Source organism: Brassica napus, chromosome A5, assembly GCF_020379485.1.
Source record: "Brassica napus cultivar Da-Ae chromosome A5, Da-Ae, whole genome shotgun sequence".
In the NCBI taxonomy this organism is placed as follows: domain Eukaryota; kingdom Viridiplantae; phylum Streptophyta; class Magnoliopsida; order Brassicales; family Brassicaceae; genus Brassica; species Brassica napus.
Genome location: NC_063438.1, coordinates 6500602 through 6523959, shown reverse-complemented (window position 1 = coordinate 6523959; position 23358 = coordinate 6500602). Strand labels below are relative to the sequence as shown.

At 32.8% G+C, this 23358-nt stretch overlaps 4 protein-coding genes across 6 annotated transcripts; 3 read left to right on the top strand and 1 right to left on the bottom strand.

The window, feature by feature from the left end:
• Positions 1–263: 263 nt before the first annotated feature.
• On the top strand, positions 264–4872 carry LOC125609375 (transcriptional corepressor LEUNIG_HOMOLOG-like). Of its 3 annotated transcripts, none has more exons than XM_048780765.1 (18): positions 264–346; positions 508–707; positions 798–895; positions 975–1084; positions 1170–1444; positions 1542–1620; positions 1702–1813; positions 1964–2013; positions 2091–2360; positions 2573–2647; positions 2751–2978; positions 3093–3237; positions 3317–3426; positions 3517–3666; positions 3743–3898; positions 3980–4096; positions 4181–4378; positions 4474–4872. In XM_048780765.1, exons 2-18 carry the CDS (start codon positions 676–678, stop codon positions 4615–4617), a joined length of 2349 nt encoding a protein of 782 aa, XP_048636722.1. In that variant the 5' UTR covers positions 264–346; positions 508–675; the 3' UTR covers positions 4618–4872. The 3 variants fall into 3 exon arrangements, with proteins under 3 accessions (XP_048636722.1, XP_048636720.1, XP_048636721.1); XM_048780763.1 differs by having other exon boundaries at positions 3087–3237; XM_048780764.1 differs by having other exon boundaries at positions 302–418; positions 3087–3237.
• A 3111-nt stretch (positions 4873–7983) lies between these two features.
• LOC106451291 (cyclin-dependent kinase inhibitor 4) lies at positions 7984–11352 on the top strand. Its single transcript, XM_048780762.1, has 4 exons — positions 7984–8225; positions 9471–9847; positions 10598–10816; positions 10910–11352. The coding sequence occupies exons 2-4, from the start codon at positions 9480–9482 to the stop codon at positions 10977–10979; spliced, it is 657 nt and encodes a 218-aa protein (XP_048636719.1). The 5' UTR covers positions 7984–8225; positions 9471–9479; the 3' UTR covers positions 10980–11352.
• Positions 11353–12266: 914 nt separating this feature from the next.
• LOC106451290 (cytochrome b5) lies at positions 12267–14005 on the bottom strand. The gene is made up of 3 exons (XM_013893200.3): positions 13806–14005; positions 12852–12918; positions 12267–12761 (listed from the first exon to the last, which is right to left on the bottom strand). Exons 1-3 carry the CDS (start codon positions 13890–13892, stop codon positions 12511–12513), a joined length of 405 nt encoding a protein of 134 aa, XP_013748654.1. The 5' UTR covers positions 13893–14005; the 3' UTR covers positions 12267–12510.
• Positions 14006–19130: 5125 nt separating this feature from the next.
• Positions 19131–22448, top strand: LOC125609616 (probable LRR receptor-like serine/threonine-protein kinase At3g47570). The gene is made up of 2 exons (XM_048781145.1): positions 19131–21840; positions 21928–22448. Exons 1-2 carry the CDS (start codon positions 19131–19133, stop codon positions 22293–22295), a joined length of 3078 nt encoding a protein of 1025 aa, XP_048637102.1. The 3' UTR covers positions 22296–22448.
• The last annotated feature ends 910 nt before the right edge of the window (positions 22449–23358 follow it).

The window sequence follows — 23358 nt, the reverse complement described above, 5'->3', positions numbered from 1 at the left end:
TCCAGGATGCCTTCTGTGGAGGTGTACTTAGGCGCTAGTCGGGTATCCTCCGGAGTATCCGGATTACCTCGATTATTAAAAAAAAAAAAAAGTCGAAGAATGCAATCATCAGTTAGAAATATCCTTGTATACGTATACGCTGCTTGTCTTTCCTTCAATATAACCAACGGATCAAGAAAATACCTAATCTCAGGGTTCACGAGGTTAAACCCATTCATAAGTGAAGCCGATAACAGATCCAATACTAGGCCCAAAACATTGAGCTTACCCAAAAGCATCATCAAAACCAAAACCTTTGAATGATCTCTCTCTCTCTCTGAATCTTGATCTCCAAAACAAATCCCTGGTATCTCTCCAACCCTAGATTCCTTTTCTATTGAATCGTGATCCTTCACTCATCAATTCGATTACTTCTATGGTTAACTCCTCGAATCGCTCAACTCTTCTTCGCTTACACGTAATTTAAAAAATTCCTGATTTTTAAACTGATCTACTCTGTCTGTGCAGTAACCAATGCTTGATCTCTAAAGATACGGGTTCCGAAGATCGAATCAGGGTTCTGATCTACTCAGAAACGCTTCTGATCTTCTGGGTCTTGCTCAAGTTAGTTTCTTTATCATCAAACCATCGAAAGTCTTGAGTCTAATAGTGTGAGCTCGATCTTGGGCTGAAGCTATGGCGCAGAGTAATTGGGAAGCTGATAAGATGTAAGTGGATCGTGTAGTTAAAAGTGTGTAACTTTTCCAATTCCAAGATTCTTTTTTTTTTGCTCACTTTCCTTTGTTGGGTGTGTGTAGGCTTGACGTTTACATATATGATTATTTGGTGAAGAAGAAACTTCATAACACTGCTAAGTCTTTTATGACTGAAGGCAAAGTCTCTCCTGATCCCGTTGGTAAAAACTAAAAACCCACTTCTGAAGTTTATGTTTTGTTTGTGAATCGACCTTTAAGCTATGTGATTGAATGGTGTAGCAATTGATGCTCCTGGAGGTTTTCTTTTCGAGTGGTGGTCTGTGTTCTGGGACATCTTCATTGCAAGGACGAACGAGAAACATTCAGAGGCTGCTGCAGCTTATATTGAGGTGGCTTATCTTACCATCTGGAGATTTAATCTCTTTTCTTTTTTTTTTCAGTTTGGTAACTGACACCAGTGGCTTTGAGATTTAGGCACAGCAAGGTAAAGCAAGGGAGCAACAACTTCAAGTGCAGCAAATGCAGATGATGCGCCAAGCTCAGATGCAGCAGCGTAGGGATCCTTCTCTTGGTGGTCCAATGAATGCTATTGGTTCTGAAGGGATGATTGGGCAGTCTAATGCAAGTGCTATAGCTGCTAAAATGTACGAGGAGCGTATGAAGCAACCAAATCAAATGAACACTGATACATCCCAACCCCATATGGATGCAAGGATGGCCCTTCTCAAATCAGGAACAAACCATCATGGGTAAAAATTGTCCCAGCTTCATTTGCATTCAGGCATATATATTGTCCTCGCACAGTTTTGAAACTTTTCTCGTCCTGTCTTTTCTATCCTAAAACAGTCAGATGGTCCAAGGGAATCATCCAGGAGGTGTTTCCGCAGCACTGCAGCAACTTCAATCACGAAGCCAGCAGACTCCTGTAATTACTTCACTTGATGACTGTTCGAATGTCTCCAAGTTAAATACTTTGGTGTGTATCTTAGTCTTTTGAAACGTGCAGGAAATCAAAACTGAAGTTAATATTGGTGCATCTCCAAGACAACTGCCAGTGGATCCTTCTACAGTTTATGGCCAAGGAATCCTGCAATCAAAGCCTGGGATGGGGAATGCAGGTAGATACATCAAGTGAACTTTTTTGTTTTGCAAATGTGTGGTGAATTACACAGGGTGATAGGGTAAATAGTCTCAGGAGCAATTTTTGTTTACAAAATTTCAGATAAACTGATAAAGTCTTATGGTATTGTGTTTTTTCTCTTGTGAAGGATTAAACCCTGGGGTAGGTGCTCTTCCCTTAAAGGGATGGCCATTAACTGTAAGTCAGTGCAGGATTTATCTGTTTATCATTCTAAGCCAAGTTTTTTTCATCAGGATTCTTGACAAATGTTACAGGGCATCGAGACAATCCGACCAGGTTTAGGCCCTCAAGTTCAGAAAGCCTTCCTTCAAAACCAAAGTCAGTTTCAGCTCTCGCCGCAGCAGCAGCAACAGCAACAGATCCTGGCTCAGGTTCAAGGACAAGGAAATCTGAATAATTCATCCATGTATGGAGGAGACATGGACCCTCGAAGGTTTACGGTATTACCTAGAGGAACGAAAGATGGTCAACAGAATGCAAATGATGGATCTATAGGTTCCCCTATGCAGTCCAGTTCGTCTAAAGTATGATTTCTTTTCTCAAAATCATTAAAAATGCATATTCCTGTTGAATCCAGTGGCATCTGTTGAGCTGAGTGAGTTCACATTAAACAACTCAATTTTTATGTGAAATTGGATCAATTACGTCTGTCGTTGTATGCATTTTTCGACAATTGCTACTCTATGATATCCTGAAACTGCTGTTATGTTGATATTTGATATTTGTTGGTATGTAGCATATAAACATGCCACCGGTTCAGCAATCTTCTTCTCAGCAACAAGATCCTTTACTATCACAGCAATCACAGCAGGTATTTTATGTTGATCATGTGGTTTGTTTGGTCCAGATTAGTATATTCTTCAGTTTGTATTTGGAAGATGATCGAGCCACAACTTCTTCTTCGTGTTTGATAGAACAACCGCAAAAGAAAGGGACCTTCCTCTTCTGGTCCTGCTAACAGTACAGGGACCGGAAACACGGTAGGCCCATCCAACTCACAGCCGTCAACTCCGTCAACTCATACCCCTATCGATGGATCTGGTATAACTGGTAACATGCAGCATATGAACAACATGCCAAAGGGGCCAATGATGTATGGTTCTGATGGAATAGGTGGTCTTGCATCATCAGCAAACCAACTGGTATGTTTCTTAGAAGAATGATAACAACCATCTAGCTTTGGTCTAGTAACATCTGAATCCAGCATGCAGTTGTGTTATTTTCATTTTTCTTATGATAAATATTAATAGCTGCAGGATGACATGGAACCTTTTGGAGATGTGGGAGCACTAGAAGACAATGTAGAATCGTTTTTGTCCCAAGATGATGGAGATGGAGGAAGCTTGTTTAACCCCACCACCCTAAAGCGGAACCCTTCTGAGCATGCCGAACCCCCAAAGGGTATTATTATCTCAGCACCTCATGAATAAACATGAAGATATATAATAACAGTGTTCCTTTTTTTCTTTTTTTTTTTCAGCTTTTAGTTTCAGTGAGGTTAGTTCTATTAGAAGAAGTTCCAATAAGGTCATCTGCTGCAATTTCTCATCTGATGGGAAGTTGCTGGCTAGCGCTGGACATGATAAGAAGGTGCATCATCTTAAATCTCTTAGAATGGAGCATACGTTTTGCTTATATAACTTGCCATTACCTTATGCAAATTTCTTTTTTTGTCAGTAGCTTTATATATGGAACATGGAAACACTAATAACTGAGAGCGCTCCTGAAGAACATGGTCATATCATCACAGATGTTCGCTTCAGACCTAATTCAACTCAACTAGCTACGTCCTCCTTTGACAAAACTATCAAAATCTGGGATGCCTCTGAGGTATAGTAAATTAATTCATCTCTTTCAGTTGCAGCCATTTTGTCTTGTGACTTAACTAACTACCGATTTTCTGCAGCCTGGTTACTTTGTAAGAACGATTACTGGTCATACCGCACCTGTGATGTCCCTTGATTTTCACCCTAAGAAAACAGATCTTTTCTGCTCTTGTGATGGCAACAATGAGATTCGTTTCTGGAACATCAACGCTGCGAATTGCTTTCGTGTTATAAAGGCAAGGCCCCCTGAACTTTCTTATTGCTTCTCTCCAAGTTTGAACTCTTATTTTCTAATCTTTGAGCTTTCCAATGGACAGGGTGCTAGCACACAAGTACGGTTCCAGCCAAGATTTGGACAAATGCTTGCCGCAGCTTCGGAAAACACTGTGTCAATTTATGATTATGATAATGACAGACGTGTCCACTTGTTAAAGGTAACCCCCGAAGATAATATATATATATATTACTTACTTACTGTGCGTATGTCTCATGGCTTGGTTTGTTTTTTAATGTGTCAGGGGCATTCCGCAAATGTAAATTCTGTTTGTTGGAACCCAAGCGGAGAGTTGATAGCTTCTGTTAGCGAAGACTCTGTTAAATTGTGGTCTCTGAACTCGGGAGATTGCATCCACGAGCTCAGTTCTAGTGGAAACAAGTTCCACTCTTGTGTCTTCCACCCTACTTTTCCCAATCTCTTGGTCATTGGTGGCTACCAGGTATGATCTTGGATAGTTTCTATAGAATCTATATCAGGCTCTACCTTTACTTGATTCTAAACGATTTAAATTTGTGGTAAACGAATGTGTTGCAGTCACTGGAGCTTTGGAACACAAAAGAGAACAAATGTATGACAATACCGGCTCATGAGTGTGTCATCTCTGCATTAGCTCACTCACCTATGACAGGAATGATGGCTTCTGCAAGTCATGACAAATCCGTAAAGATTTGGAAGTAGATAAATATTTGTGTTCTTCAAGAAACGAAAAGGAAAAAACAAAACAGAGCTCGAGTATTTTTTAGTCTACTTATTTGTTTAGTGTTTACATTCAATAAGTTGTTTAATGGGTTTGTATGCGTCAAAAACAAAGGTATTTCATAACTCCAATCTTTGTCTTGTGTGATCTTTCTTTGGGATTTTTGTTGTTCTTGTGTTCTAGTGTTTAAGTGGGACAGAGAGGTGTAAGCAATTTCTCTAGCCAACAAAATTTGTTGAAATATCTTCTCATAATTATTCAAATTGTACACCCTTCTTAAAACATCTGTGCCAATAAGACTACAGTAATACTTGGTTAGTTTACATGCGCATTGTAAATTAATAACATAATGGAATTAAATTCTATTTTAATTCCATAATCGATTTGAGGTTTTGTTTTGGTCAACGAATTGAGTTCTATTTCAATCATATTTACTTTTGAGGTGAAAAGATGTAACAGTGAATAACATATAAACTAGATTTTAATCCGCACACCCGTACGGATAACATTTCATATATAAATATAACATTTTATATTATTTTGTATATGATAATATATTGCTGTCATTTTAAAAATAACTAAATAGATGATATATAGTTCTAAATATTAAAATTTAACATATATTAACAATTTTATTTTTTGTAAAAATTATTACATAATTTATGAATATTAATCATTTTAAAAGGTGAATGATAATTTAGTCACTTTAAACGGTGAATGATATTTTATTTATTTATCTTAATGAAAGTATTTTTTCAAAATATATTGGTTTACCAATTCAACATAATTTTAATATGTTTGCACAAAAAAATAATTTTAATATGTAATTCATTAATTACTTCTATTTTAATATAATGTAGAATATACTTATAAAATTTATAAAATTAGCAAATAATTTCATTATTTTATTTATAATAAAAATGTAATTGAAATTAATTTATAATAACATTATACTACTAATTGTGAAATTAATCAGTGCATTAATTAAAAAGAATATTTAAAATTTTAAAAAGATTTTGTTAGATTTTTTCTCAACAGATTTTGTTATTCCTAAAACTAAAATTTAAATTTATAGTTACAATGGATTTGTTATTAATATCCTTATAATTATTTAGAAATTTTATACATTAAATAAACTAATGTAAATAATAAAAATATTTATGGACCTAGACTTCCAGTATGACTATTTTGTAGTAGATAAAAATGGTACTTCTCTTTTAGTAGAGAAGATTCATTTTTATTCTGTTATGGAGTGACAAATATAGTTAGGGTAGAGTACTTTTTTCTCCAAACTTTGTTTTTGAGTAGAATTAAACAGAATTAGCCATTAATATTTGACGTGTTTATATTAAAAATGAAATACTATGTAAATGACTAAATGTGAAACATAAAATCAATATTTTGTATTTTAAACATCTAGTTGAAACATCTTGTTTTGTAGAATAATTATAATTGAATCAATTTGTTTTGTAAGACTGTAAATTGCTTAAAATTTAGCATTAACAGGTTAATTACCTGTGGCCTTTTTTAATTATATTGTTGATTTTAGTTTATATTTAACGTAATCCCTAATCAAAGTGAAAACATAAAAATCAGATGAATAATTAAAATGGTAAGGAAATCTCTATATTTGAGTTTACTATTTACGTTCAACAACTAGTATACCATTCATCACCATAAACGTATTCTTGGCGTCTGAGATAGAGGATACTTAAAACCAACCAGTAGTTGAGACATTAATTTCATATATGCTAGGTTTCTCGATCAAGAATACCCCTACTCATCTTTTTTTTTTTCAACAAACTACTACTCCTCTTATAGACTTATATATTTTGTTTAAAGGCTTATCTTATAGATTTATATTGCATAAAACTATACGATCGTTAGACATAATTAGCAACTGTCTTACCAACCAAAACGTCATTTAGTAGAATGGATAATGAACATGAAAATTTATACTAATCTTAAGATTCTCAATAGTATTATCTAATCCGCATTGCATTAAACAACTTCATTGTCATGTATACATTTAATCTCATTACTTGGTAGTTAGTTGTACACAAATCACAAAGCAAGTAGTTTAGTAGTTCATATGTCTATTGTAGACTTGTAGTAGTATTAGTAAACATTCCAATTTCTTTCGACTTCTACATAACCGATATTTTCAAACTTCTCCTTAGGTAATATACAAAAATACAATAAAACAAGTATGATGGAAACCGTTACCATAAAAATAAAGATTTAGTAGACCAATTGACAAAAAAGTAATTGATAATATATCAACTTATATTTGTGATTTTCAATTTTTTTCTAAAGGTATCTTCAACTTCATTCTATTTTTATTTCAAAATAAAGTTTAGAATAAAAAAATGCTAAAACCTACTTTATTTTCCATTCAGTAAAAATGTAATTTACTCCCTAAATAGAATAATACATTTTTTTATTATTCTATTTTCCGGTCCAAAATGGATAAGAGGTAGAATAAAATCTAACTCTATTATAATGTTACTCATTTAAAAAAAATACATTTAAGATTTTGACTGGTAGAGCATTATCAGTAGCATTATGTTCTACATTATTCAATCAACATTTGTTAGAATAGCATTTAAAAAAACATTTGTTCTACTAAATGTTAATGCTTTCCAAATACTCACCGATCAATGCTCTCATACGAAACTTTTAGAAAAGTATTTGCATTTATAATTTATAATTTAATTGTAAAATTTTGGTTTCTAAAATAATATTTTTCAATATAAACATAATTTTAAAATTATCAAATAAAATAAATTAATTATATATCTTTTTTAGTTTATATCTTAATATATTTATAGATATATACATTAGAAATATATTCATTATAAATAAATATTATATACTATATACTAATTTTTATAATAATTTTAAAAATATCATATTAATACTGATCTACCAATCATTCTATTAAACAATTTAGCAAAAACATACAATTTCTAATACATATTGCTTCTATAACATATTGTTACTATCTTATCATGTATTCTGCCAATCAAAGTGTTTTAATCAATTTCTATATTTTTTATAAATAATACTATAAAGTACATTTTTCTCAAACCAATTTATAATTTTTATTCTTAAACAAATATTTATATTTATTAGATATTTACTCATTTAGAGAAAATACATATTTATATTTTGAATTTAAAAACTAGCATTTTTCTAGTCAGAAACGTTCACCTGTAATTTTTGAATTACAATGAAAACCTATTTTGAAATGTAACTCATGTTTTTTAACTAGAAAAAGTGTTAATTAACTAATAAGAATCAAAATTATTACACTCGACTCGAGTTTTGTTCCGAAAAAATTCAAAGAAACATAATTAGCAAAAGTACAGTGTACATTACTCGCAGTAGTGAAGACGAAGAAGCAGCCACCTGAAAAAAAAATAAACAATTCCAAAAAAAAAACAAAGATAAATAAAAAAGGAAAGAAAGAGACAGAGAGAGAGAGACCCCACACAGCACACCATCTTCAACCCTAACTCCGACCCATTTTCTCTCTCACCGAACCGACGGAACCTTTGTCTCTCACTTCTCTCTCTCTCTCTCTGAGAAAAAAGTTTCTAAGCTACACCATGTTTACTATAATATGGTGGAAACCATCCAATGTTTGTAAATGTGTCAAAAACTACATGATGTTTATGTTAATGCATGCCACATATACGAAGTAAATGATTAAATGGTGGTAACATCACAGACGGACTTAATTGATTATAATTTTGTTTGTGGGGTCAGTTTGTAATTAATCAGAAAATAAAATTTAAACCAAAAACCCAACCCAACCTAATTAATAACCCAACTCAATCTAATGTAACCCGAGCAAACGTAAATTGGATTAGATAGGGTTCGTCTATTTGCGATTACAGAGAGAGAGGAGAAGATAGCTAGATTAAGAGAAAGAGTCAACTCTTCGACGTACTCGTCTTCTTCTTCGTTCTGTGGCTTTGGTGAATCCGGGTCTTCGGATACGGAGTCGGATCGGAGGGAGCTTGTGGTTAGAGTGAAGAAAGTTTAGCTTGTGTGGTCGGGAAAGGAACTAAAGAAATATATGTCTTCCAGTTCGGTAGATTCCATGTTGATGAATCTTAGACTAGAAGAACAGAGAAAATTTCTTTGGATTGATATAGACATAACAAACGAACTTTAACCAGAGATATTTAAAAAAAAAAAAACTTTAACCAAGGAGAAAGAAAAATATATGAGATCGAATAGACAGAAAATGTTTAAATTAACAGATATATAAAGAAAGAAGAAAGAAGAAGACCGTACAGATGGACAGCTTTGAGTTGAATGTTTATTAAAATTTCGCTTATGACATTGTAATCAACCTAAACTGAATCCTCCACCATTTACAGCTAATATATGATAATTTTAGATAGTAATAATGTTACAGTTATGAAAAGGAATCATAACGGGTTGCTTCTCCACCGCCAGATCGGTCTCTCCCTCCCTCTCTCAAGCTCGATCTCTTTCTCTCTATCTAGATGTCTTCTCCTCTTTCTCTGTAATCGCAAATCGATGAACCATTTACGTTTGATCGGGTTACATGTTGGGTTATTAATTAGGTTGGGTTGGGTTTTTGGTTTTTATTTTATTTTCTGATTAATTACAGACTGACCCCATAAACAAAAATTACAATCAATTAAATCCGTCTGTGATGTTGCCACCATATAATCATTTATTTAGTATATGTGGCATGCATTAACATAAAATTCGTGTAGTTTTTAACACATTTACATACATTGGATGGTTTACACCATATTATAATAAACATGGTGTAGCTCAGAAACTTTTTTCCTTTTTGTTAATGGGGAAATACATGAGGAAGAGCAAACTCGACGGAGAAGCAATATCTTTGATGGAAGTTTCTCCATCTTCTTCTTCGTCTTCGCTTGGTGTTCTTACTCGAGCTAAGTCCTTAGCTCTCCAACGAAAGCCCTCCTCTTCCTTCTCGCTACCGAAGACGACTGATTGCGGCGGCTCGTATCTTCAGCTCCGGAGTCGCCGGCTCCAGAAGAAGCCTCCAATTGTTGTGATCAAACGGAGAAAGCAGCAGCTGAGGAGGAAAGAGTCGTGCGGGCGTAACTCTAAGTCAGATTCGGTTGCTGAGAGTGATGGCAAAGAGAAGGTTTTAAGTGATGAAATCAACAACAACAAGGGTTCAAGCAGTGAAAGGTATCATTTTTGTCAAAGATATGAGTACTTTCAATTTTACCCAATTTTATACTTTTAGTTTTTCTTTTTTGTAGGCTACACTACTTAATTAAACCTGTGGATTTGATTTGATTTAGAATATGACTCCATGGGGTCTGAATCTGTTCGATTTTGGATTATTGTGATGGTAATTTGAAATCATTTTTTTATGTGTAGAAAGAAGAAAATATAACTGACCAAAATTTCATTTTTTGTTTTTGTTTTTGTTTTTTGAGCCTTTTCGAAATTTGACCATGTGTAAGATATGATGATGCCATTTTTGCTTTATCTGACATACCAGATATTAATCAAGGTTTTTCTTTTCTTGATAAAGTTTTTTTTTTTCCTTCTCTTCTACAATTACTTGTGCAAGTAAGAGTAACAATTGGTTCTTCTTTAATCTGCTTAATTGTAAACAATGCTGTCCTTGTGTCTGAGATGTCTCCTTATAACCTATGACAGTTTAATACCGTTGATTATCGTTGCTAATTGTGTGTTTTGATCGGTCTTTAGACTTTAGGTTCCTTCCTTGTTTTGTAGTTTTTGATGTTAAAGATCAGTCTGAAGTCAAGATCTTGTTGAACATGATTGGATCAACTTTATCTTCACTATAGGCATTACAGTCTGTTTCCTCTTGGTGTTACGTTAAGGAAAGTTAGGAAACATAGTTATGTGCTTTTATATCTTCGAGAGGATTCTTTGAAAGTAACAATTTTTTACTCTCTCTCTCAGCTTAAACAGGAGCACAAGTGAATCCACACCATGCACTTTTAATAGAGAGGCTGAGATCAACACAAGTCTGGGATCGTCCAAAAAGCTTAACAATGGTATTAGTGACAACAGCGACCAAATAGAAGAGAACTTGTCGGGCAGTCACCGTCCAACTACACCTGATATGGACAGGTTTTTCTCCGGTGCTGAAGAAGAACAACAGAAGCAGTTCATTGACAAGTATGAGATTCCCGTTTGTTATGTTCTGTTCTGCAGTTAACTAAACCCTTTTGGTTATGTATCCTTAACGGTTTCGTCAATTTTTGTTTTCAGGTACAACTTTGACCCTGTGAACGAACAACCACTACCAGGAAGGTTTGAATGGGAGAAGGTAGATAATTAATAGAGGGAGGGGGGTTAATAGTTTATACATAATTTAGTTACATTTTCATGCTAATCACCATAGGTTTGATCTTATTTCCATCATCCGTTTCTTAACTTTTTCCAACATGTAAAGAAGTTAGGATAAAAAAAACTCCATGTAGCGTTTTCAAATTGGTGTCTGTAACATAAGTGGGCTGTAAAGGGGTTTGTGTAACACATAACTGATACCAACCCTTTTTAAGCCTAAAACAGATCACCTTAGTAGTAGTAGTAGCGTTTAGGAGTCTTGCATTCTCTTGCAACTCTGTCATGTAACCATTTTAAAATCTATCCTTTTGTGTGTAAACATGTACTGATCTCAACTCAATAAAGATTGTCTTCTTCTTGTTTTACTTCATCTCAAGTTCTTGTTCTTATCATCATCATTATGGTCCATGTGTTGGCTCTTCAGACATGTACCATCACAATGACAGGTAAATAACATCTATATATAAATGCAAATTTATTACTGATAATAGAGAGACAGAAGCTGTTAGTTATTGATATGGATTCTCATAGTGGTCTTTTGTTTTTGTCTCTGTCTTTCTCACTAAAATCAAAAGTGTTTGAAAAGATTCTCTTTATCTTTCTATCTATCACTCTTCTGTGTGTTGTGTGTCCATTGTACTTTCCACTTAGTGATTTGTGCCCACCATTTTGTCTTAATATACAAAACTTGTCCCCACTAGCACATCATCAGCATCACTGTGATCAACTTTTGATCCATCATTGATACTTCCTCGCTTCTTTGCTTTAACACAAGTTTTTTTTTTTTTTTGTGATTGTATTGATTTGAGTCTCGACATGACGTTCTTGAAACAGTTGCCAAACTTGCACAGAATCCTAGCCAAGTGTGCTTTAAATGTGATGTTTTGCACTATGAGTTAACAAGTATCGAACTTTGTGTCTGTGTGGTTGTGACTTGCGGCCAAAGCGGAGGAGAAGTACAAAAGAAGGACCCACAGGCGGAAGAAGATTTGTATTCTTTGCGTGTTGGATAATGGTTTAGTGAGCCCAAGTCACTACCTGCCACACACTCTATTAACTGCCAGAAAGCTCCATACTACAATCAAAGAAACGTCTCTTTCTTTGTGGAGATTAAATGTTCTCAAGCATCGTTTAAGTTCTTAGTGAGATCTTGATCTTGTTTAGAGATTTTCATGTTTAGCTTCTCCGCTCTAAAGATTCATCTTACGACATTGCAAGATAAGAAAGTGGTTATGATTTGAACCAATACTGAATCACACCTCCGAACACATCACTCAAAAGTCATAAACTTTGGTTTCACAACCTGAACTATAGAACAATATCATTTGCATTACTGCTGTTCATATGCAAGTTCATCACAACATTAAAGAAACACTGCAAAACACATTCAGATAAAGAAAATATGGGAACAAAGGGAGAGACTTCGAGATTTGTCTTCTGTAAAGACTTAAACCTCTATCTCTCTCCGTATATAATAATAAGATACGTGGAGAGTAATGCTCAGAGAGAAAAAAAGAAGAAGACTACGCTGACTTTGTGTAAATACGAATCCCAACAGCCAAACCGAGAATGGCAAGAGGTACGAGGAACTGGAGGATCTTGATAATGAACTCAGAGGTCTTGTCTTGATTGTAGTGAGGCTGTTTAGGAGGAGTGTATTTGGTTTTCTTTGGTATTGTTGTTGGATCAATCTCTCCTACGCAGTACTGTTCCATCATCTCTCTCGCGCTCTCGCTATGACCCACATCCTCAAAATCATCCGTTGCATCCTTACCTTTTAATGTAGAAAGAATAACAAAGATCATCATGCTATGTAATCAATCATCAAAGCTAGGAGAATGGAGATGGCTATTTTGATACAGACCTGTTGAAGACAAGAGAACTTCATCCCCACCAGGATGGTCTTCAAGGAACTTGGTCACATCATACACCTGCGTTTTTACAAATGTTTTGAATTAGGATATGTGAAAAAATGAAGTGAAGCCAACCAAAACCCAGTTATCAAATTGCTGAACTTTTCATTTAACTCAAGAAGCTGTAAAACACGAGAAAACTTGCATCATCATACTCCAATGCAAGAAACAATGGAGCTAAAGAGAGTAAACAAAAAGGGTTCTTGTTCCCTTTTGACTAACACAAGATCAAAGGTGTTTTAGTAATGTGTCTACAATGAGCAAAGGATTTCGATTTGAAACAAAACACTCCAAGCATCCATGTTCAGAGGATTAGATTTGAGGTTATATATCTGGACTTGATAAAAGGAGTTGTTCATGAATCATGTACATAGCAAGCTTCTTGCGCCAAGTAAACCAAACCCGACCAAAGTGGCAAAAATGAAAAGACAGAAACTACTTGATGGAACAAACAACACACCAAAACATTTAAAAGTTTTTAACTTTTTTTTTGTGGTGTGGCTGAAGCAGATGTAAGCATTTCACCAACCAATCAATGAAGTAAACAGGATAAAAGTGTCATTAACGCATCTTAATTACAAAAGCAAATCGATGGACCAACTACTAGTCGAACACGTGTCACTTGTCAGCTATTCAATCTCAACAGAGAGCGGTCTAAGCTAAGAAGAGCTACTTCCACATTTCTCCATCTTCAATTCAAAACCAGATAAAACAGATCACAACTAAGAACTGAATCCTTAAACATATGTGCAAATGATTCCACTATACCCATCTAAAGATTTGATCCAATCAAGCCAGAAAAATATCACTCAGACTTGGAAAGTCTCACACTTTATAAGCTTAATCACATGCATGAGATCTCTAAGTTCCAGAGCTGAGAATAAGGAGAAAGAAAAATAAAAAACCTTTCCATTGATGACGATCCAGCAGTCATGAGCTTGATTGTGCTCTGAGACTTGTGAAAGAGTAAAGATCTTTGCTTTGTCCCCCATTGTCTTTGCTACAATAATCCCCCACCAAAACCTGACACTCAGATTTAAAGGTGAAAACTTTATAAACTGAGTGAGAGTTGTTGAGATAGGACCGCGGTTTCAGAAATCCGGTTTGGTTTGGTTCGTTTTATTCATTAGGGGAACCGGTTTGTGAGTGTATGTACTATGTAGGTTTGAAAACCGGTTTGGTTAAATTGGGTTATGAATTTGTTCTCAGTTACTACGTACTAATATCTCCTACTCTGCTGTTTTGGTATCCAATTGACTGATATTTGGAAACACATGTACCCCTGTTAAACCGATGGGTTCATTGGTTTGGTATAGTTGCCATCCCCGGTCGGGTGGATGGGGTAGGTGGGCAGTGCAAATGTTGCGGTTGTGCTCAAATTTTGCCTTTTTCATTCAAGATCGGTAGGTGAATGATGTTCAATAAAGGGAAAATATATTAGAGTTCTTTGAAAGTCAAATTCCTAAAATAACATTAACCAAAGATTAAAATAACAACTATTTTAAACTCTAAACATTTACACTAATTTCATTTCTTAAATACTAAACTCTAAATTTTAGTCATCAAAACTTAAAACTCAAATATAATTTTTTTTTATCTTTTATAACTAGTGCTACTCTTTAATTTTTCTCTTACATACTATTTGAATAAAAAGTATTTTAATATAATTTTAAGATAGTTTTCTTCTTTTAAAACTTAGAGATTTTTTCATATATTCTATTGGCACATATTTTTTTTATTTTCTAGAATCATAAAACTAATTTTTACTAATCTTTTTAACGAATCTATATGATAAAAGAAAAAAGAGCAAGTTTCATAAATAATAGGAAAATTTGATCACGCATACATAACACACACCAAAACAAAGTTTATACCCATAATAATTAATATTTTACTATTTTTCATTTTCAACTCTCATTTTAATTGATTTTATAAGTTTAAAATTTACTATTTAAATTTCTTATTTACTACAAAAACATATATCTCTATAATATTATTTGAGAATTCACTTTCCTAGGTGTCACATTAACGTTAACTCTTACTTTGGTTGATTACTATGATACCCTTAATGAATTAAAATATATATATTTAAATACTATTATTTCCTTTTTAAAATTTTCCAAATAACAATATAAAATAAAAAGAAAATATTTATAAAGTACAAAAAATTGAAAACGAAAATATATGTATATATAATATGATTTCATAAAAAAATCAAAAATAGTAATATTTCATTTAAAATATATATTTTTAAATAACATAAAATATACTTTTAAGGTAATAGAAAACTTTCCTTACATCTATATCTTCTTAGATGAAAACATATTTGTATATATTTCATAAAAAAGATTCACACATATGATCTTGATATTAGAAAAAAATAAATATTTTTCTTTAAAAACATAATTTTACACAGTACAAATATATATATTTTCAAAGTAATAGAATTTGTTTTTATATATCCATCTATTTTCTTAGATGATTACATAAAATAATTAAGTAACATAAACAAATATATGTTTAATTGACAAAACATAATTTATAATTAGTATTTTGAAATGTTTTCTTTTATTTTTTCATATATTTAGTTGATTATAATATCTTACAATTACAGCAAAAAAATATAAATTATATTGTATATATAATATAATTTTTCAAAAACAATCACATTTTACTGCATATTTTAAGAGATATTAAAAAAAACTAAAAAGAAATTTCAACAATAAACATCTATTGATCAAATAACTACAACATGAGTGACTCAACTAATCCAACTTATATCGAAAATCATATATTTAACTACAATAAGAATATATAAATTATTTTTATTATAAGAATATATAATTATATAATAAAAAATATTTATTTTATAAATTTAAATTATAGAATGATTTAAGACATATTAATAAATGAAAAATAAAATATTAACGCAATATTACAATTTATTTCTTTTGTAAAATTTATATATATGGATAAGACTTTATAATATTATAATTATATTAATTTATGTAATTTGGAAAAGACACTTTGGTTTATTTTTTATGTTTCATTCTAAGCACAATAAATATTTATTAAGTTATACATAATTTTACTAAAATATACTTACGTATCTAAGACAACAAGCAACCTAATATAAATAAGAAAATTAATCAAAAAATTAATATATCTGGAATAAAAAATATTATTGTTGCATTCAAAGAAATAGATGGAATCCAATATGTCCAAATGGTAACTGAATCGACTGTAAAAACAATAAAATCGATTAGATATAAAATATCTAAAATCATATGTATAATTAAATTAATCTAATATTATTATATAAATTATACATACAAATTATAAATTAATTGGTGCACAAAAAAAATTATAAATTAATTTAAAACTAAAAGTAAATATCAATCAATTATTATAGTATATTTATTTTATAAATATTTATGTTCGTGCATCAGCATAGAAAAATCACCTAGTTTTTTTTGTATATGACATGTTACCAATGTTGTAAAACTAACATATAATTATAAAAGTGAATATGTACAGCTATATTAAGATTTTTTGTTATTCTATTCTATTTACGAAACATATAATAGAATCAGAGCCGGTCCTGAGATTTCCGAGGCCGTATACAAAAATAAAAAAAATATTTTAAATATCATATCATAAAATTAAAAATTTATAAAATAAATTATTTACTATGATATTTACATAATTTTTTGAAAATAACATATTATAGTACCTTTTTACATTAACTTACCTGATTTATTTGTTTTTCTTACATAAAACCTTTAAATATAATATATAAAATATGCAAAATAATAATTTTATATATTTGTTTTTTTTCAATTGTGGGCCCCACAAATTTGGGGACCCCATACCAATGTTTCTTTTGTATGCCCACAGATCCGGCCTGAATAGGATTATAATTATATACCCTCTATTTATTCCATTTCTTCTTTTCTCTCTCCCTCTATTTTCTTCTCTCTCTTCTTTATTTCTCTAATATGTAATGTTAAAATAACGTATTGTTGTAATATATTCTATTTACGAAACATAAAATAAAATAGTAATTATACAAACTTATCTACATAATCTGATTAACTGGCCAGTATACATCAAATCAAAATAAATGCTTTTAAATTTTCTTAACAAATCTAATTTACAAAATTAAGAATTAAAATATTTTTTATTTTAATATATTTGAATATATGTATATATATATAATTATATTATTTTATAGATTTTCTTAACGTAAATATTCTGCACTTTGAAAAAACGAATCAAAATCTAATTGTCTTATTAGAAAAAAAATTATTCTCATCGACCCAACCCTTTTTTGTAAGTATTTAAAATAAATACACCATTTTTTTATATAGTTAAATTCACTCTTATAATTATGGAAAATAACATAATACCACTAAATGTGTTTCCAAACAACACAATAACTAATTTTATATCCAAACAAGATAAAATATTAGGTCCTACTTTTTTTAAAAAAAATTATTTATCTGCTTCTAAATTATTTGATTTAAAACCACTCAAATAATTTATAAAAATTTGAAAAAAACTATAACTATTTTCCCGGGTTTAAATACTACAAATAAATCATTCAACATGAAATTAGTTAAATTAATTGATTTTTTTTGTATTTTCATAAATAAAAATTTTCATTCCTTAAAACTTAATAAATATTACATTCTTTTTGTTATTTTTTATTCTTAAAAACATATAATTATATATGAGATTGATGCTTGGTTTAAGTTGACATCAAATAGTTTTAAGCAAATAAAATGTTAGAGTCAATAAATTAACGTCAAATAAGTTTTATAATTAAAAATTTATCAAATAAATTACATATATTTTATTAAAACAGGTTGAGATAATTAAAACAAAATTTTGTAATATTTCTTATAATTTTCTATTTAATATAAATACAATAAAATAATATAATTATGTAGTTTTAAATACATTAAAATAAAATGTTAAAACATTACTTATCAAAAATGTTAAAATCCATTGATATTATAAATTAGATTTTGTTAAAAAAATTGCATTCTGTAAGTGCGAATCATAATATAGATTTCAGAAACATTGTATTGGACTCAATTTCTTATAAGCTTTGAAACTAAATGCACCTCTATAATATAAAGTTAACCCACCCAAAATCATTAAGACTCCCTTCTTTATTCTATTGATTTCTTAATAACTTACTCCCTTCTTTATACAACATCAGTACTCTCTTATACTATCAATGGTTTAGTAAATATCTGGTCCAAAAATTGTATATTGTTGAATACTGGATTGTATTATGCTTTTTCAAAAAAAACTACCATACATTCATATTTGACCAGTTCACCTTCTTTTTCTCGTGCAGGGTTTACCAGGGTTTACCAGTTCGATGAGGCTCTGGATCGGATATAAAAACTGAATAAAACTAAAGACGCGTATATAAATATTTTAATAACATAAATATGTAAACTTAAATTAAAAAATAGTATTTAATACCAACTAACATTTTTATCAAAATTAAATTCGCACAGGATATAGGATTGCTAGAAATGTTAGGTACAAAGAAAGCAGGGTGGGATGCACAGCACCTAATATTCATGCGTTCCATTCCCTTGCTTGGAACGTATAATGCATCTCAGAAGATAGTCTTCTTGTAGGGCAGAAGACGACTTAACCACTTGACAATAATTATTGGGTATCATCAACTATCAGTGTAAAAAACTGTTGTGATCAACATCATATAATAAATCCAAACTCTTTATTGCTGGAAAGTCATGTGGGTGCCTGCTGCTTGTGGAATTTTTAGACTATAGTTTTATATTTAAAACCCCTCTTTCGGAGAACGAGAAGGGAACACTTCAAATCAGTATTTAGCTGTTTGTAAGGCTAATTGACCAGTACACATCAAATCAAAATAAATGCTTTCAACATGATATAACGTGGAAAAAAAGTTTTGCTCATGCATTCTATATTCCTTTACTGGGAAGGTAAATGCATCTCATAAGATACTTATATCTTCTTGTAGGGCACATAACGACTAAACCACTTGACAATAGTTACTGGGTATCTCATTAAATTAACGTGGAAAAAGATGTTTCGATCAACATCATATATTAAAAATGTGGGTACCTGCTGCTTGTGGAATTTTTATACTATAGTTTTATATATAAAACCCCTCTTTTGGAGAACGAGAAGGCAACACTTTATCTTTTGAAGCTTGAATGATCATGAAGCTGTTTCTTTTACTTGCGTTAAACACTCTCATCTTATTCCAAATTTTAGATGCGAGTTCTTTCTATGAAGCGTCTAAGGCTGATGGTAACGCTGATAGAAAAGCTTTACTAGTGTTCAAGTCTCAAGTTTCTGCGAACAATAGACTAGCCTTGGTCTCGTGGAATGACTCAACTCCGTTCTGCCAATGGAAAGGTGTTACATGTGGCCGCAAACATAAAAGAGTTACAGGCTTAGACCTGGGAGGGTTAGAACTTGGTGGGATCATCTCGCCTGCTATCGGTAATCTTTCTTTCCTCAGAACTCTTAATCTTGGAGAGAACTCTTTTAGTGGTACCATCCCAAAAGAGGTGGGAATGTTGTCTAGGCTTCAAGAGTTGAATATGAGCTATAACAATCTCAAAGGAGTGATTCCAACAAGCCTGTCTAACTGCTCTAGATTGGTGGAACTTGTTTTAACATCAAACAATCTTGAAAACGGTTTACCTTCAGAGCTAGGATCGTTGTCTAGCCTTGAAAGTTTGTTTCTTAGTAAAAACAATCTTTCAGGGAGGTTTTCGACGTCTTTAGGAAACCTAACATCACTCAAACAACTTTCCATTGCATATAATAATATGGAGGGAGAGGTTCCAAAAACAATAGGTAGACTGAGCCAGTTGATAAATCTCCAAATTTCAATGAATAATCTCTCAGGTGTTTTCCCACCAGAAATTTACAACTTGTCTTCAGTTAGGTATTTGTCCATTGGTGCCAACCATTTCTCGGGTAGTCTAAGGCCTGATTTTGGATATATGCTTGCAACACTTAGAGAGTTGCAAATGCCGATGAACTCTTTCTCAGGAGATCTTCCAAAAACAATATCCAATATCTCGACCCTTCAACTGCTAGAGGTTTCACAAAACCATTTCACAGGAAGTATCCCAGTTAGTTTTGGAACATTACAAAATATTCAGTATCTGGGGCTTAGTCAAAACTCTTTTGGAGGAAACAGCCTAGGGGGAGATCTAGAATTTCTCAAGTCTTTGGTCAACTGCACTAAGCTGCAAATGTTGGATGTTGGTTACAATAGACTTGGAGGGGAATTGCCAATTCATGTAGCTAATCTTTCTAAAGATATAACAAAAATATACATGGGAGGAAATCTCATATCTGGCAGCATTCCTCATGAGATTGGGAATCTCATAAACCTGCAAGCATTTGCCATGGAGAGAAACTTGTTGACAGGAGGAATACCGGCGTCTCTTGGGAAAATTTCAGGATTGATTTTCTTGGCACTGAGCTCAAATAGAATGTCAGGAGAGATACCTAGTGATCTCGGAAACATCACTCGGTTAGAGAAACTCCATTTATTCCAAAACAGTTTTGAAGGAAGCATTCCTCCGAGTCTTGGGAACTGTCGTTCCCTGTTATACCTTTGGATTGGATACAACAGGTTAAACGGGACTATACCTCAAGAAATCATGCAGTTGGAGTCTCTTGTTCAATTGTTTGTGAATATAAATCAGCTGACCGGTCCTTTTCCTAAAGATGTTGCAAGGTTAAAACAAGTTGTTCAGCTATCTGTTGCAGACAATAGATTGTCAGGAAACATCCCAGAGACAATAGGAAGTTGTCTCTACCTGGAAAACCTTTACCTGGGAGGAAATGCATTTGATGGAGCTATTCCAGATATCAGAAACTTGAGAGGACTTACACTCTTTAACTTATCAAACAACAATTTTTCAGGCAACATACCTGAATATCTCGCCAACTTTTCCTCCTTGGAGAGTTTAGATCTCTCTGGTAACAACTTTCAGGGAGCTGTTCCGACAAAAGGAGTGTTTCAACATCCCGAAAAGTTTTCGGTATCTGGTAATAAAAATCTTTGTGGAGGAATCCCTAAACTCAAGTTAAAGCCATGCCCTCGAAACGTCGTAGTATCAAGGACGACGAGAAGACATTCATCAAACAAGAAGAAAATTCTCATCGGTGTTGGTGTTGGTGTTGGTGTAGTAGCTTCTCTTCTGTTGTTGGCTCTAAGTTTGCTTATGAAAAGGAAGAAGAAAAACACCAACCACTTGACGTCGAATCCTCCAATATTAGACCCTTTCTATGAAAGGGTAAGCTATGAGGAACTTCGAGCTGCGACGAATGAGTTCTCCTCCAGCAACTTGATTGGTTCAGGAAACTTTGGTTCTGTTTTTAGAGGGTTGCTTGGTCCGGAGGAGTCTAAAGCTGTTGCGGTTAAAGTTCTAAATCTTCAGACGCGGGGGGCAGCCAAGAGCTTTATGGCGGAATGTGAAGCCTTGAAAGGTATAAGGCATCGAAACCTCGTGAAACTTGTGACTTCTTGTTCAAGCATTGATTTCAAAGGAAATGAATTCAAAGCTCTAGTGTACGAGTTTATGCCCAACGGAAACCTAGACACGTGGCTGCACCACCACCAAGTGGATGTCGAAGAAGACTCTTTAAATCATACAAGACCGCTGAAGCTATCTGAACGACTTAACATAGCCATAGATGTGGCTTCTATTTTGGATTATATCCATTCCCATTGCCATGAACCTTTAGCTCATTGTGATCTGAAGCCAAGCAATGTTCTCCTAGACAATGATCTAACAGCCCATGTAAGTGACTTTGGTCTTGCTCGGATCATTGACCAAGAGTCATTTATCAACCAAGTTAGCTCCACGGCTGTTAGAGGAACCATCGGCTATGTAGCACCAGGTAAAACGTATTTGTAAATATTTGAATCATGTAATTTTTTTTTAATAGTTTTTCTTTATCATAACATTTCTTTTCATAATTGTGAAGAATATGGAATGGGAGGCAAACCATCGAGGGAAGGGGATTTGTACAGCTTTGGGGTTCTTTTGCTGGAGATGTTCAGTGGAAAGCGTCCAACGGATGAACTTTTTGTGGAAGGTTTTACTCTCCGTAGCTATACCGAGTCCGCATTGGCCGCAGAACATGTCCTTGAGATAGCTGACACATCGATTCTCAGCGGTGAAATTCATAACAAGAACATGAGTGCTATTGCTGAGTGTTTGAAGATGGTTTTTAATGTGGGGATACGGTGTTGTGAACAATCTCCCACAGATCGGATGACAATGGCTCAAGCTTTACCTGAATTAGTCTCACTCCGAGAGAGGTTCCTCAGAACCAATATGAGGAAAATCTAGACGCTCCATGTGGTGATCTCTTACAAACTTTGCACGTTTTCTTAGAGACATATAAAATAAGATTACAATACACGAATCTATTGTGGAAGTTTTAGTAGTTGATGTATGTGTACTGCTTTGTAATTTGAATTTTAATTTTGTGAGTGGCTAAAACTGATCTTCTGCATGAAAATCATTTTTTTTTATAACATTTGCTTTATACGAAAGTTTTACTAATTTGAATTTTATTATAAAAAAATATAGTTTCATTAATTTTTACTTTATAGTTTATATTATGTAAAATATATTTTTGAAAAACAAAAATTGCATTATTTTCTAGATTTACTTGTATTGAACAAAGTAAATGAAGTATCCGTGAATATTCGTAAATATCCATAAATTTTTTGGATATCCGAAAAACCGGATATCCGAATTTTTCTTTTTTCTGATGAAAATCCGTATTGATTGATCACTCAAAATAACATTTACAAGTAAATGAATGTTAAAAAATTCCTATGCCCTATTTAAAAAAAATAAATGTCTGCCAAGTTCTTCTAATCTCCCTTCACCTCAAACCATCTGCACATAAGACCCCCAAGCTTATGATCACTCGCATATTTGAGTGATGAGACTCTGTTCCTGAACGCTTTATCCGTGAGTTTGATCATCTGCTCCACAGCTAGAACCCTTTTTAAATGTCTCCTGGCATTTCGTTCTCTCTCCAGATGTGATATACCGTCGTTTGAAAGAGGAGTAAAGCAAATCGGAAAATTAGATATACGTAGAGTACAAAGCAAATCACGAATACTGAAAAAGATAGTACTATTCGCTCCGTGCTCACCTCTACTTATATTGTTCCTCAAAATCTAAACGAGACAACAATACACATCCACCTTTGGAAAAGTATCGGAGCCATTTAGTGAAGCCTATAATACTAAAGACATTCTTAAAGTACAAAGCAAACCACAAATACTGAAAATATGGTACTAATCACTCTGTGCCCACCCTACTTGTATTGTTCCTATACACAGCCGCTTAACGCCTTGGACAAGTATCCGAGGCGATAGTATACTTTGGTTCATGC

Bases quoted from the DNA above. Each gene is read 5' to 3' on its own strand.
- LOC125609616 (XM_048781145.1), top strand. From the start codon at position 19,131: ATGAAGCTGTTTCTTTTACTTGCGTTAAACACTCTCATCTTATTCCAA. The intron at 21,841-21,927 runs GTAAAACGTATT...ATAATTGTGAAG, and splicing joins CATCGGCTATGTAGCACCAG to AATATGGAATGGGAGGCAAA.
- LOC106451290 (XM_013893200.3), bottom strand. From the start codon at position 13,892: ATGGGGGACAAAGCAAAGATCTTTACTCTTTCACAAGTCTCAGAGCAC. The intron at 12,919-13,805 runs GTTTTTTATTTT...GTAAAAACGCAG, and splicing joins GGATCGTCATCAATGGAAAG to GTGTATGATGTGACCAAGTT. The intron at 12,762-12,851 runs GTCTGTATCAAA...CTACATTAAAAG, and splicing joins AGTTCTCTTGTCTTCAACAG to GTAAGGATGCAACGGATGAT.
- LOC125609375 (XM_048780763.1), top strand. From the start codon at position 676: ATGGCGCAGAGTAATTGGGAAGCTGATAAGAT. The intron at 4,097-4,180 runs GTAACCCCCGAA...TTAATGTGTCAG, and splicing joins GACGTGTCCACTTGTTAAAG to GGGCATTCCGCAAATGTAAA. The intron at 4,379-4,473 runs GTATGATCTTGG...AATGTGTTGCAG, and splicing joins TGGTCATTGGTGGCTACCAG to TCACTGGAGCTTTGGAACAC.
- LOC106451291 (XM_048780762.1), top strand. From the start codon at position 9,480: ATGGGGAAATACATGAGGAAGAGCAAACTCGACGGAGAAGCAATATCT. The intron at 9,848-10,597 runs GTATCATTTTTG...TCTCTCTCTCAG, and splicing joins AAGGGTTCAAGCAGTGAAAG to CTTAAACAGGAGCACAAGTG. The intron at 10,817-10,909 runs GTATGAGATTCC...TTTTGTTTTCAG, and splicing joins CAGAAGCAGTTCATTGACAA to GTACAACTTTGACCCTGTGA.